This window comes from Peromyscus eremicus, chromosome 5, assembly GCF_949786415.1.
Source record: "Peromyscus eremicus chromosome 5, PerEre_H2_v1, whole genome shotgun sequence".
NCBI lineage: Eukaryota > Metazoa > Chordata > Mammalia > Rodentia > Cricetidae > Peromyscus > Peromyscus eremicus.
The window spans coordinates 17107533-17121441 of NC_081420.1; the positions used below are offsets into that span (position 1 = coordinate 17107533).

The window sequence follows — 13909 nt, forward strand, 5'->3', positions numbered from 1 at the left end:
GCTTGGAGGGAGGATTCGTCTTCTCACCTTTTGTGATGGCTTCTCCCTGGTTAAGCTGGGCGAACAAAGCTGAGCGAGAAGGAGAAGACTCCTCATTTTTACCCTCGTTCTCAAAAAGCGGAGGTGGCCCAGGAGGGGGTGGCGGTGGAGGTGGTGGTGGGAGACCAGGCCCAGAGGAGAGGACGCAAAACGCGGATGCTGTGGATGCCACAGGACCCTGTGGGAGACAGAGGATGGGAGCCGAGACTGAAGCTCTGGGCGGGATTCTGTCAGGGAGTCGGGACTCTCCAGCGGGGTCCCAGTGGCAGAACCGAGCCTGGTGAGCCCGTTTGAAGGGCCCTGGATCAGGGTGGGAATCCATGTTGGGAGCATACAGTCTGTTGGGTGGGCCCTGCATATTTAGAAATCCCACTGCCCAGTCATCAGCAAACAGCCACAGTCCCAAATTCATGCCCAAGGCCCTGGATAAGGATGAAACCAGCCTTGACTATTAGAATCGCGAGGAAAAAGTAGTTCGCAGGATAAGAAAATTAACTTTTTTTGTGGACAGGAAACCACAACCACTAGAGAGAGAAATAGAGTGAGTGGGGGAGAGAAAGAGAGAGTTATCAGACATTTAGAGCACTTCTGGGTAGGTAAAGGGAGACTGAAATTCTCTGGAACTCACTTCACAAATGTGCATTCCTCAAACAATGACAAAGGCCATCTGTGGCCTGGATGATTGTCAGCTCCAGAGGTAGAAGGCACCTGGACCCTCTGATTGCTCTGCAAATGTCAAGGTTGATAGGCCAATAGCAATCAGACCCTTAGCCACGGCTGGCATGCATCCTCATTTTTTTTCTGCTGTGCAGTGTGCAATCTGCAGCTCAAAGGTCTGACAAATCCAAATGGCAGGACCAGGAGGCACAAAAGAGGGGGCTTCCTGTCTCTGACGAGGCTCGGCTTCATCGATGGGATAGAGAATCACTCTGGAAACACATCTCTGACCGTGTCTTTGAGAAGAGAACGCCAACCCTAGGGCGTGGCAGTATCGCTCCATGGGCTGGGGTCTGGACTGAATAAGAAGGAGCTGAGCACCAGCATTTATCTTTCCGCCTCCAACTACAATACAGCGTGACCAGCTGTGTCCCACTCCTGTCTTCCCCACTGCCACGGCTGTGTCCTCAGACTGTGAGCCGTGTTAGCCCCGCCCCCCTTAAGTTGCTTCTGGTCAGGTGCTGGGTCACAGCAAAGAGAAGAGTAATTGATGTAGACCCCATTGATGATAGTCCCAGAGGACTTTGCTGGTTGGTTCTTTGGTGTTTTTGAGACAAGGTTTCTCCGTGTAGCCCTGGCCGTCCTGGAGCTCACATTGTAGACCAGGCTGGCCTTGAACTCACAGAGATCCGCCTGCCTCTGCCTTCTGAGTGCTGGGGTTAGAGGTGTGCCCCACCATGCCTGGCCTCAGGGGACTTAAAATCAGTTTGACAATAAACAACAAACTTAAGATGTGTGTATCATTATACTTTTATTTTTAATGTCTTAGTTACTATTTTAATGTCTGTTGCTGTGAAGGGACACTATGACTAAGGCAACACTTAGGAAAGAAAGCATTTAATTAGGGGTTTGCTTACAGTTTCAGAGGGTTGGTCCATTTCCATCACGGTGGGGAGCACGGTGCAGGCAGGCAGGCAGGGATGATGCTGGAGCCATAGCTGAGAACTTACATCCTGATTCACAGGCAGCAGGCAGAGAGAGTGAGACTAGGCCTGCTGCCATGGGCTTTTGAAACCTCAAAGCCCAGCCCCAGTGACACACCCTTCAAAAAGGCCACACCTACTAACCCTTCCTAAACAGTTTACTCACTGGGAACCAGACATCCAGACATATGAGCCTATGGGGGCCATTCTCATTCAAACCACCATATTTAATACATATTTTTATTTATGTGAATGTATGTGTGTCTGTTTGGGTATATGTAATAGGTCTGCTGATATAAGTTTCCTTGAATCTGGAGTTATAGTCAGTTGTGAACTGCTTGACATGGGTTCTAGGAATCGAACTCAGATCTGGAAGAGCAGTAAGCGCTCTTAAGCACTGAGCTATCTCTTTTTCACATTATATTTGTAAATACTGATATATAGCTACACACCCATGAAAAGGAATTAGAAGTCAATTAAATTTCAAAGAGGCAGAGACAGGGGTAATGGGACATATCAGGAATTTCATTACTCAGGGTCTGAGGCAGGAGAATGATTAGTTTCAGGCAACCCTGGGCTTATTATATGGAGATAAGTTTAGACCACATAGTGAGACCCTGTCTTGAAATAAGGTGTAATGGCCAACTAAGAAATTGGGAGAGACAGAACAGTTTGTGCGTTTTCAATACCAAATACAAAAATTAAAACATTATATAAGTACTAAATGCTAATGAGAACAGCATAATCTTATTTTCATAAACAAGTTGGTATTATGAGATGTCAAAGTCAGGAAGTTTTAATCTTCAGTTGTCTTTTAAAACAGCTATTTTTGAGTACTTACATAATCTCTGTTCAGCACAGAGCCGCTGTGAATAGAAAAGACTCTTCTCTCATTCAGAACATGTGTCTTTGAGCCCCAGGAGGCTGTAGTCTCCTCTCCAGAGTCATGATTTGCAGGACTTTTGTTTTTGTTATTTTCCTAAGGAGGAGCACCCTGACTCTGCCAGGATTCTGGGGTCAAGCAGAAAATGATTTCACAGTTCTTGAGACCAGCCAATTTTTCTCCCCAGGATCCTAAATGATTTCTCTCACGTAACAGAGGTGAAATGTGAGGAATCACTCAGACTCACAAAGGACACACAGTACAAGCTCTGCGCATCAAGAAATTTTCCAGGCCTTGGTGATAGTCACTGAAAGCCATGAAGTACTACTCTTTCTCATAACTGTGTCATTATTCATATAGTCAGTGGAGGACCAGTCCCCTCCTCCAACTTCTGAAAACTTGTGCTTTGCAGGACTCCTGCTTTGTGAGAAAGGGAGCCGGTCCTGGCTTCTACATCTTAGAAACACTGGTCTCTTCATTCCATAATCCAAGAGCTGGGGGATGACACACAGCAACAAAACCACATCCCGTCTTCTGGGGGCGTTGACACATTCGGATGGTTTGCCCGGTGATAGCAGATAGAGGGTTTACTGAGATAAATGTGGAAAACAAAATCTCCCAACTCAAGGACGCCTGGGGCCTGTGAAACGCTGCCGTGGACGTGCTCTTCTGAGGTACAGCCTCATTTCCACATCTTTCGCTGAGTATCAGGCTCTGGTTTCCAAGGTTACTTTGTGATTAGCATGCAGGGGCTTTACTGAACCGTGGACTTGAAACCAAACTGATTAGGCCTTCCCTGAATTGAATCTCTTCGGGCTGCCCCCAGAACTTGGGAGGGGAGGAACTTATCTTTGCTGGCCTCCTCTCTCTGTACCATTACAGACCACAGCCTCAGCGCTTTCCACATCCTCCTGTGACCTGGCATCTAGTGGGCAGTGGCCAGCAAGACTGATCCCACCTGACACCCAGTGAAGGAGAGAGGAAGCAGGCACTGGGGGTTGAGGAAGGACTCTCAGGTGCCAAATGTTTTTGTTGACTTAGTACTTACTGACTACTCAGTCAGGACTCCACTACACCCGGGCTCATACGCCAGCTCTGCCAGCTCTGTGCCAGGGCTCTCAGATTTACTGGGACAGTTGAAGTATCTATGGATCTGCTGAAACCTCCCAACCTCAGGCTGTGTGGCGGAAACACTAACTGAGGAATGGGAGCAGGGTAGGAAGCACACTCCTGTGTGTGTGTGTGTGTGTGTGTGTGTGTGTGTGTGTGTGTGTGTCCACTGCTCTAGGTGATTGCAGTGTGGGGATGAGTGTGGGAACAACCACCCTGTCCTATGGGCTGAGATGAACCGTAAATAGGACAGTGTCACCTGGGCCATACTGAAATCCCTCTGACAGAGAAGAAACTCACCCACGCTGTTTGCATTCAGCAATGAACCAGCGGCCAATGTCAGAGGCATAGTTCTAGCACATGTCTGTTGATTTTAAAGCCTTCTTTACAGAAATCCTTTATCTATATTCTGATTTTTTTCCCCCAGAGACAGGGTCTCATGTAGCCCATGTTGGCCTGGAACTCACAAGGTAGCCAAGGATAACCTCAACTCTTGATCTTTCTGCCTCTGCCTTCTGTGATCTGGAATTACAGGTGTTCACCACCACATCCAGCTACATTAACAAAAAACTTACACTTATTTATTTAGGTGTGTGCTCATGTGGAGGTCAGAAGACACTTACAGGAGGGGTCAGTTCTTTGCACTCCCATGGGTCCTGGGAGTGGAACTCGGGTGGTCAGGCTTGGCGGCCACCTGAGTCATCTTACCGCTCTCAATTTTGTTTGTTTTAAAGTCACTGGTCCATGTGAAGTTGGGAGGGGATGGGGAGGTAAAGGGTGAGTCTGGGAGGAGTTAGGGAGAGAAGTCGGGGGTGGGAGTAAATATGATCAAAATACATGGAAAGCATGTATGAAATCCTCAAAGAATTAATACAAATATTATAAAGACTAGAGGCATGGATTACCTTGTGAAATAACATTTTCCTCCCCTGCATCTCCTCTTAGAACACATGTGACCAAGTGTTGGGAGTACAACAACCTTGACTTAGTTCTTTTTTTTGAGACAGGGTCATGCTATGTAGCCCAGGCTGGCCTCATGCTCTTACTCCTACCTCAGTCCTCCTAATGTAAGGAGGTGTGTGTCACTTGCCTCATGGGCCTCTCACACCTGCACCCGGCTGTCATCTTATGAATGGCCTGGGATGGTCTTCATTTGACAGGGGAGATTAGAACTCTTGGTTTGGGCACCGGCCATGCAGTATCAAGTTGACTTTCACACTGGTCTTGCCATGCTTTAGGATTCTGCTCTAAAACCTGGCCTCCTGCCCATTACGTCTGTGCTCACTGAGGACAGGAACGACATGCTTGCACCCTGTCCCTGGATCCCGATGGAATGCTTAAGTTGTGGGATGAGCTCTTGATATCCTATGGACTATAGATCGAAAGTCAATGATCCTCAGCACACTACCTTTGAAAAGTAGCTGTAATAGGAAAGGTAACTGACATACCAGGGTGTCCAGACTGGACCGGAGCAAGACCACCAGGGCCTTGGGTGCCCACTGACAGCAATGGGAACGGAGGCTGTAGGCACTGGTGGTGGTGGTGGGGGGGGGGAGTGGGGGAGTTCAGAGGACAAGGCACTGGAGTGTGGGAGCCCACAACTGACTCAGTTTCCCAGTTTGAATCTCAAGTCTACTCTGAGTCAAAGAGTTCAAGCTTGCTCGCTCCAGGGCTATGAGAAAGTCCTGATTAGCCCACAGGAAGGAACACACTGTCTAGCCAGATGCAGGCTGCTGACACCAGCCAGAGGTACGTCGAGATAGAAAATGAAACTGTCTGCTCCTTGATGCAAGGACAGGATAGATAGTGGCTGAATGCCTATGCTGTGCATTGTTCTACCTCTGTCCTTCAAGACTGTGTATAAGCTGGCTGTGAAATAAACTCGGGACTGTCCGGCACTGACCAGCAGACCTCTCGACTCTCTTCTGTGTTCTTCATTGTCTCTACAATCCGCACGCCTCTACCCAGCTACCCAGATGACTGTCGGCAGGCTCTGCATACAGACACAGATAGAGAGCTTGCCAAGGGGCAGGTCTGTCTAGAGGTGTCTCCAAAGACATAGGTCCTGCTTTGGGAATCTGAGGGGGATGGCACTGCAGAGGAGTCCCTTCCCTGCTGGGTGCTCTTGGGAAACTGCTACATTAGCATGTAGATGTCACTCATTCCTTGAGTGGAGGCTTTGGGATCAGATCTGTGCAAAGCAGCCACAGGATGTTTAGAGGTGTGGTCTACTCGCCAATTACCAGAATATTCTGGGCATTTCTCAAAGTTTCTTCTTCCTTCCTCCCTTGATACCTCTCTTCCTTCTCCCCCTGCCCCCTGCCCCCTCCCTGCCCCCTCCCCCGTGTTTGTGTGTGTACAGGTGCAAGCTTTGTTTTTCAGGAACCATCTACCTTGATTAGGTCAAAGAACAACTTTCAGGGGTCAGTTCTGATCTTCCACCAAGTCAATCACAGAGCTCAGACTCAGGTCGTCTGGGTTGGTGGCAGGTATTTTTACTCACTGAGCCATATTGCCAGTCCTACTCATTCCATAGCTCCTTTTCCCTCCCTAAAACATGGGCCTTGAGGAGGGAAGCTCGAATCTTCATGCATGCAAGGCAAGGGCTTCATTGGCTGAGCTGCTACCCCAGCTCAAAGAAAGCTTTCATTAATAATTCTTTTATGATACGTTTGACTTGAACAATTACCTTCATTTGATAGCTACAGTACAGAGTCAGACATCTCAGTGCTCAGAACCCAAGGAGGTGAAGTCACGTGACTGGATGAGAAATTGATGCTGCTCTGAGAAATACCCATCAATGAAAACCGACCGCAGGGCACACTGGTGCACAGCCATAGTGTACATAATGTAGGCTAGTTTGTAGGCAGCCAAAACTTACAGATGCCCCATGTGCAGGGTGGGACGATTCTTGGTTTTCTGCCTACAGTTCATGGCTTTAAAGATGGAAGAGGCAGCTGTTCCCAGGACAGTGACATCAATTTAGAAAGATTTGTAGAACATTAACTTTCTTTAAAAAGGTCTTTGTGCCAGAAAAAAAACCACACACCAAAAACTCCGTAATCAAACATCTAGCTGAGAAAACGATGCTGAGAACTGAAGGTGGGGACCTCAGTGTAGGAGCTCGGAGGAAGGCGGGCTTTACCTTACCAAAGTGGCAGTGACCCCTCCCCCCAAATGACTTAAGCTTTCTTTCTGAGACCCAGGAGAGGAGCTTCCAGAGTGTCTCAGGGTCTTCAGGCTGGGCATAATTAAAAGAGAGTGTCTATAAAAGTCATGTAACAATGGCTTGCCACTTAGAAGGAAAAAGAAGCGGTACTTATGATTTCCAATGGCTGTGTTCCCAGTGCAAAAGTTCACTTAGGTTGCAAGAACACGGCACAAAAATCCCAAATGAGGCTTTTAAGGCCTATTAAGATTAATTCCGAGAGCAGATGTTTGATTATGGACTTTTTTTTTTTTTCTGGCACAAAGACTTTTTTTTAAAGAAAGTTAATGTTCTACAAATCTTTCTAAATTGATGTCACTGTCCTGGGAACAGCTGCCTCTTCCATTTTTAAAGCCATGAACTGTAGGCAGAAAACCAAGAAACGTCCCACCCTGCACATGGGGCATCTGTAAGTTTTGGCTGCCTAAATCTAGCCTACATTATGTACACTATGGCTGTGCACCAGTGTGCCCTGCGGTCGGTTTTCATTGACGGCTGCTTCTAAGAGCAGCTATTACTCATTTCATTTCTTTAGGGATCAGACTTCAGTATTTGGAGTTTCTGAGACAGGGTCTTACCTTGAATTAACTACATAGACCAAGCTGGCCTCAAACTCCCAGTGATGCCCCTGCCTCAGCTTCCCAAGTGCTGAGATTACAGGCATAAGGCAGCATACTGGACTCTTGGAATTTAGATTTTACTAGAAAGGGAAATTACTTCCAATTTTAAGTAGAGTTCACTATTGCTCTATGGTGGCCATTCTTTATAATTAACATGCATGTTTATTCCTCCCAACACTACTTCTTAATTAACCAGTCCATTCAGATATAGTTTAAACTTACATCTAAATAAGCTATAAAAATGATTCCCGTTATCCAGCTTTTTGAGTTTGTAGAAAGAAGGGCCAACAGGGCTCGTTTGGGTGGGGCCAGGGAGCCAGACCTAGGCTGCTCTGGCTGAGAGCTGGACCATGCCATTGGGTGCTTTGTGAATCCCTTAATCCCGAAAAGGAGAGGTAAAGGGAATTTAAGCAAAGAAGAAATGTATACAGACAGCATTAACCTTCAACTTTGAGAAGAGGTCAGGCAACCAATATCATGGTTGGTATTTTTACCATCATTTAAAAAGCAGGGACCAAGAACATAAAATTATCACGTGATCCTTTCTTGGAACAGGTGGATTATGTTGCTTACAACAGGGCATTTGCTGAGACTTCTCTTTTTATGAAATAGCTTAGTGACATTAATATTTTGAGCCACCTGTCCTTAAAGTATTTGTGGAGATGGTAGATAAAGACCACAGGAATGGAACAGCTGACGTGTTTATGGGTCTTGTTTCTCCCCTCCCTCCTTCATGGACACACACAGTTGGTTCCCTTGTTTCTGGGTAGAATCTCTCTGGCTGTCCTTTGTTGAACCGTCTTGGCCCATTAATCATGTAGCCTACCATTAACAGTCTCCAGGTAGCGGTGACAGCTCACGTGTGCCTGGTCATCCCCCCAGATGTTTATAAGTCCCCAGGCCATTTCAATCACATTTATGCTACCATAGGAACCCATGATATTTTACAGCTAACATTTTATATAAAATGGTGTTGATTAACTTTTCTAAAGACAAAGAATTCCAAACAACCTGATATAATGTAACACATGAAGCATAAGAGCAATAAACCTCTCATTTCCATAATAGGAGCTAGTGGCTGAAGAAAGAATAAAAGTCTTAGTCTCTCCTCTGTCTCTGTCTCTCTGTTTCTCCCTCTCTCCCTTCCTCCGTCCCTCCCCCCCATCTCTCCCATGTAGATCCAGCTCACTATGTAGCTAAGGATGACCTTGGACTTCGGGTCCCCCGTTTCTACCTCCCTAGTGCTGGGATTACAGGCACGTGACCATGCCTAGGTTACACAGGGCTGGCGACTGAACCCAGCACTTCAAGCATGCTGGGTAAGTACTCTACCAATCCAGTCCTTAAATAGTCTTCCGACCACAAATTCATGATTTAGGGTTTTTTTTTTTAATGTTTTATTTTATTTTTTTTTGAGACAGAGACTCCTGTAGTCCAGAATGGCCTGAAATTCACTGTATACCTTAAATGTCAGATTCCCCCTGCCTCTGTCTCTCAGGTGCTGGGTTTTCAGGTATGCATCACGATGCCTGGTAACATTTATTACACACACACACACACACACACACACACACCCCCACACCCTGAGATAGGATCTGGCAGTGTGACTGGCTGGCCATGAAACTGGCTGTTAAGAACTGGTTCCCAGTGGCCCTTCTGCCTGTCTCTCAAGTGCAGGGATGACGGGTGTGGGCCCCTGTGCTTGGTTTTATGGGTTCACTTCTGCACTTGGATCAACAGTAGTGAAATCAACACATTTCCAAACTACAGAACTTCTTCGACAACCTGCAGATTTTACATTCCCATTCATACCACAGTTCCATTACAATTAGAACCAAGACAGATGATCGTGGGGCTAGGGAAATGGCTCCATGGGTAAGTGTGCTTGCTCTGCAGGTACAAGCACCCAAGTATGAATTTCCAGCACCTACAGAAAAGATTGGGTATGGCTGTGTGTGCCTGTGACCCCAGCACTGGGGGAGCAGAGACAGGCTAGTCAGCCTAGCTGAGACGGTGAGCCTGGTCCAGGGCAAGAGAGACCCCTGTCTCAAGGTAATAAGGAAGAGAGTGGTAGAGGAGGACACCGGAAGTCCTGTTTCGGCCTCCATATATTTCAAAATAGGTGGACATCTTCACACACTCAGATGCATGCATTACACACCACACCATAGCACATCCCCCACACACAGACAAGAAGCCAACAGTAAGACTGCAGAGAGATCTCATGATAGTGTAAAGGATGACCATCCTCGCAACAGAAGTGCAAGTCAGCGTGATTTACGACTTCAGGCTGAATTCTCTTTTATCACTTATTTGGGTTTTGAGACTTCTGCCAAAGAAAATAAAGGCCCTGGGAACCATTCCAAGAGAACAGAATTGTTAATGACACGACAGAGAAGTGCCATGCAGTATTTTAAGGGTATGTTTATTAATAACTTTTGGAAAGTCAATTTAAAGACTATTTTCTATTTTATTAATGGGTATTGAACACTGTGGAAATTTCTTATTTTCCACTAAGTCCCAATCCTTATATGCAATTGCTATCAAAAGGTGGGTGCAAACTTTGAATTAGTTCTTTTCTGAGTCAAGGCTCCAAACAGCTTTTTCGAAAGATGTGAAAAGGAAGGTCATTAAGAACCCCAATCTCAGGGTGAGGATGTGGCTTGGTTTGAAGCATGCTTGCTTAGCAAGATGAGGCCTGGTTTTGATCCTCAGCACTGGACAAACTCAAATCTCAAAGCCCCAGACCTCAAAGTTTCACCCGATTTCCCCCGGTTTTGCCCTTCCCTATCCCAGAAGGTTATCCTCCTGTGGATTTTGTAGGTTGCCCCTCTGGTGACATGGACAAATCAAAGCATTGGCAACTGATGAAAAGTAAAATAGAACAAATGAAACCAAGTCATTTCAGAGATGGAGCAGCAGCTTTCTATTCCAAAACACCCCGAGAGAGACATACACAGTCTGTACCAGTAAAATTAGATTTGTGCTCGATGTATGTTTAGATGAGCCCTTCCAAAAAATGTAGGAGGTAACTTTTGTTCGACACGCCCCAAGTAGAATCTTTTGGTAAGAGTGGAGCAGGCCATGCCAGCAGAGATGAGACACGGTCCACAGGGGTGCAGTCTAATTCACTTGTACGATCTAGGCATTTGAGAGAACTCGGCTTGGTAAGTGGCCTTTGTTAAAGAGTCTGAACTCGCTTTGCAACCGATACCCAGACCAAATCTGGAATCTCCAAGTTGTCTTTCTCTTTTTGACTCCCAGCATCAGCAACATAAAAATACAAGTTCTCATAAAAAAAGGAAAAATAAAATTTCCATGGGAAAGTTTCCCAGAGTTAAAGATAGCCAAGTATATCCTTCAAAGAGAGCTGGCCGGAGAGCCCACGGCTGGCTGGATGCCGAGAGTGACATGCGCCTTGACTCAGCTGGACAGCGACTACATTTGGCCGGATGGGCCTAAGTCCATCACTGAATTAAAGGTTTTGTTTTTGGTTTTCATTTGGATTTTAGGATCCTAAAGAAATGATTATGCTGCCTTGAAAGATCAGTGTACTTCGTAAACAGCAGACATGAGGTCAAGGGCAAGTTAAGCACCATTAGGGAGATTATTTATGTTGCATATGTATTTTTACCTAATTTTTTTTTAAATGAAAATACCAGAAATGTTATCTCTTGAACTTAAGAGTTGCTTAACGTGAGCTTCAATTCCAACTCCAAATTTCATGGGAAAGGGACAACTGATGCTTGAGTTTCCTTCTCGTCCCCTTCCTCTCTCCCTCCCTCTCTCTTTCCTTCCTTCTTTGCAGTGCTGAGGCTGGAACACAGGGCTTCAAGAATGCCAGGTAGGTGCTCTACCACTGAGCAATGTGCTCAGGGATTGCAATGCACTCAGTACACATGACAGGTACGGCAGACTGTGGCCAGGGATCATCTCTGCGAAGGATTTTATGGAGGGTTGTTTTACATTTACAGGATAACCCATATCTTCTGGGTATTTTTTTGTTTGTTTGTTTGTTTTGAGACAGGGTTTCTCTATGTAGCCCTGACTGTCCTGGAATTTTCTCTGTAGACCAGGCTGTCCTTGAACTCAGAGATCTGCCTGCCTCTGCCTCCTGAACTCTAGGATCAAAGGTGTGCACCACCACTGCACAGCCCCATCTTTTCTTAAGAAAACCTTTTGTGTTTAATGTAATATCAGACCCAATTTCCTGAGTTTCTGCCATCTGAAGATGAGAGACAGAGGATGGCAAGGGGAAGGACAGGGGAATGTCACCGAGCAGAGTGAAAATGCATTGTCCATTCCCAGCACAGCACAGAAATAAAGACATATATTCACCTGGCTCATTAACACTGGACACAACCTGTAGTCAATGAAGCAAGACCTACACAGGTCTCAGTGGGAGGGAACCTGATCAAAATGAATGCAGCTGATTCAGTGAAAGTGGATGGGCAGTCCCTGCTGGGGACCCCAGGTCCACTCTTTTTAATGAGCTCATAGTCTCAGAGCAGAGAAGACACTTCTGTGCTCCCAGACAGGTCTTTTAATTCTCTACCCCACCCCTCCATGTCTTAGTTTAGAAGGTTCTTCTAACTGGAAGACTCTTATAGATCCTTCAGAGTTCAACTCCAACAGCTTTTTGTAGGTTTTATTTGTTGTTGTTTTGGTTTTGGTTTGTTTGTTTGTTTGTTTTTTTCAAGACAGGGTTTCTCTGGGTAGTTTTGGTGCCTTTCCTAGAACTCACTCTGTAGCCCAGGCTGGCCTCGAACTCACAGAGATCTGCCTGGCTCTGCCTCCCGAGTGCTGGGATTAAAGGCGTGCGCTACCACCGCCTGGCCCAGAAAGGATTGTTTTAGACTGCCTTAGTGTCATTTCCTGTTGCTGTGGTAAAATACCCTGACAGAAGCAATTTAAGGAAGAGAGAGTTTATTTGGCTCACAATTCCAGGTTCTAATTCATTATTATGGGGAAGTCAAGGTGGTGGGCAATTGAAGTAACCAGCAACACCACATTCACTGCCAAGAGCAGAAAGGATGAACCAATGCATGCACTCTTGCGACCAGTTCACCTTCTTCTCTTGTACAAAGTTCAGGATCCCTTACCTACGGAACGGCGGCACATGTGGGTAGCCTTCCTGCCTCAGTTAACACAAGATAACCTGCCACTGACATGCTCACAGGCCAACCAGTCTCACTGAGACTCTTCTCTAGAGTTCTTCTAGATTGTATCAAGTTGGCCGCAAAAACTAAAATTCATAGACTCAGGAAGATGAGTAAGACCCTTGTCACAGGGAACCAGGAGAAGGAGACGCTAGGAGCAGGGGACATGAGCATCAGCGTTATAATAAACAAAGTTGTTAATGATCATGTAAGAACACATAGTCATAACACATTGTCCTGCCAAAGCTCACCTCCTGATGGTATACATTTTACAAGTCACTAGTCAGAAAGGTGTCTTTTAAACGTCCTTCAGGGCCGGGGGCACCTCAGTCATGCGGTATTCACTTAGCATCAGGCACTGTTGTTGGATCCTCAGAACCCACCCCCTAAGTGTCCTCCATATCTATTTGTGAACACACACATGAAATAACCGTCCAGGCTTTGTACTCTGCTCTGCTTCTCTGGACTGAACAGAGAGTTATTTGAAGCAATATCTCCTTTGGTGGTTCTGTGCATTTTATCCACTGGAATGGTTCAAATTCGTTTCTATAGGAAGCTGATTTTCTACCCATAGTATCCTGGAAAGGATGAGTTGATGGCTTTATCTGCCACACTCCTATCTTCGAGCTCTGCGATCCCTCCTCCTTGCAGGCACTCCCGTTATAATGGCATCACTCTTGTTATAATGACATCTCTCCGGTGACATCACTCCCATTATAATGACATCTCTCCTGCTATGCCAAAGAAGCTTTCACCAGAGTCCAGATGGGGCTTCCCAATCTTGGACTTCCAGTCTCCCAAACTGTGAGCTAAAGAACACTTTTTTATTTATAAAGTACCCAGCTTGGAGTGTTTTGTTATAGAAAGAAAATGAACAAATAAGCACATTCATATCTACAGTGGAGAATACCTTTTCCTGGATGTTTTCTTCACCCACAACCTTTTGATAGCTTGTGCTATGATAAAAAAAGAATGAACGACAGGACATCCCCAGTTACACCATGGCTGTCAATGTTATAAATAAGGGAACTATTTAATTTATTTTTGACACATAAAATAAAAATAAATAAATCATTTGGGGCTGGAGAGACAGTTCAATGATTAGTAGCACTGGCTGTTCATCCAGATGACCTGGGTTCAATTCCTAGCATCTACATGGCAGCTCACAACTGTCTGTAACTCCAGTTCCAGGAGGTCTGACACCCTCACACAGATATGCATGCAAGCAAAACACCAATGCATATCAAATA

The 13909-nt window shown here is 45.8% G+C and overlaps 1 protein-coding gene across 4 annotated transcripts in view; it reads right to left on the reverse strand.

Moving 5' to 3' along the window:
* Positions 1–13909, reverse strand: part of Cap2 (cyclase associated actin cytoskeleton regulatory protein 2) — a 143929-nt gene that overhangs the window by 14963 nt on the left and 115057 nt on the right. For all 4 annotated transcript variants that reach the window (XM_059263036.1, XM_059263033.1, XM_059263035.1 and 1 more), the window contains exon 8: positions 28–217. In XM_059263036.1, coding sequence (XP_059119019.1) covers positions 28–217 — 190 coding nt within the window. The remainder of the gene's footprint in view (positions 1–27; positions 218–13909) is intronic.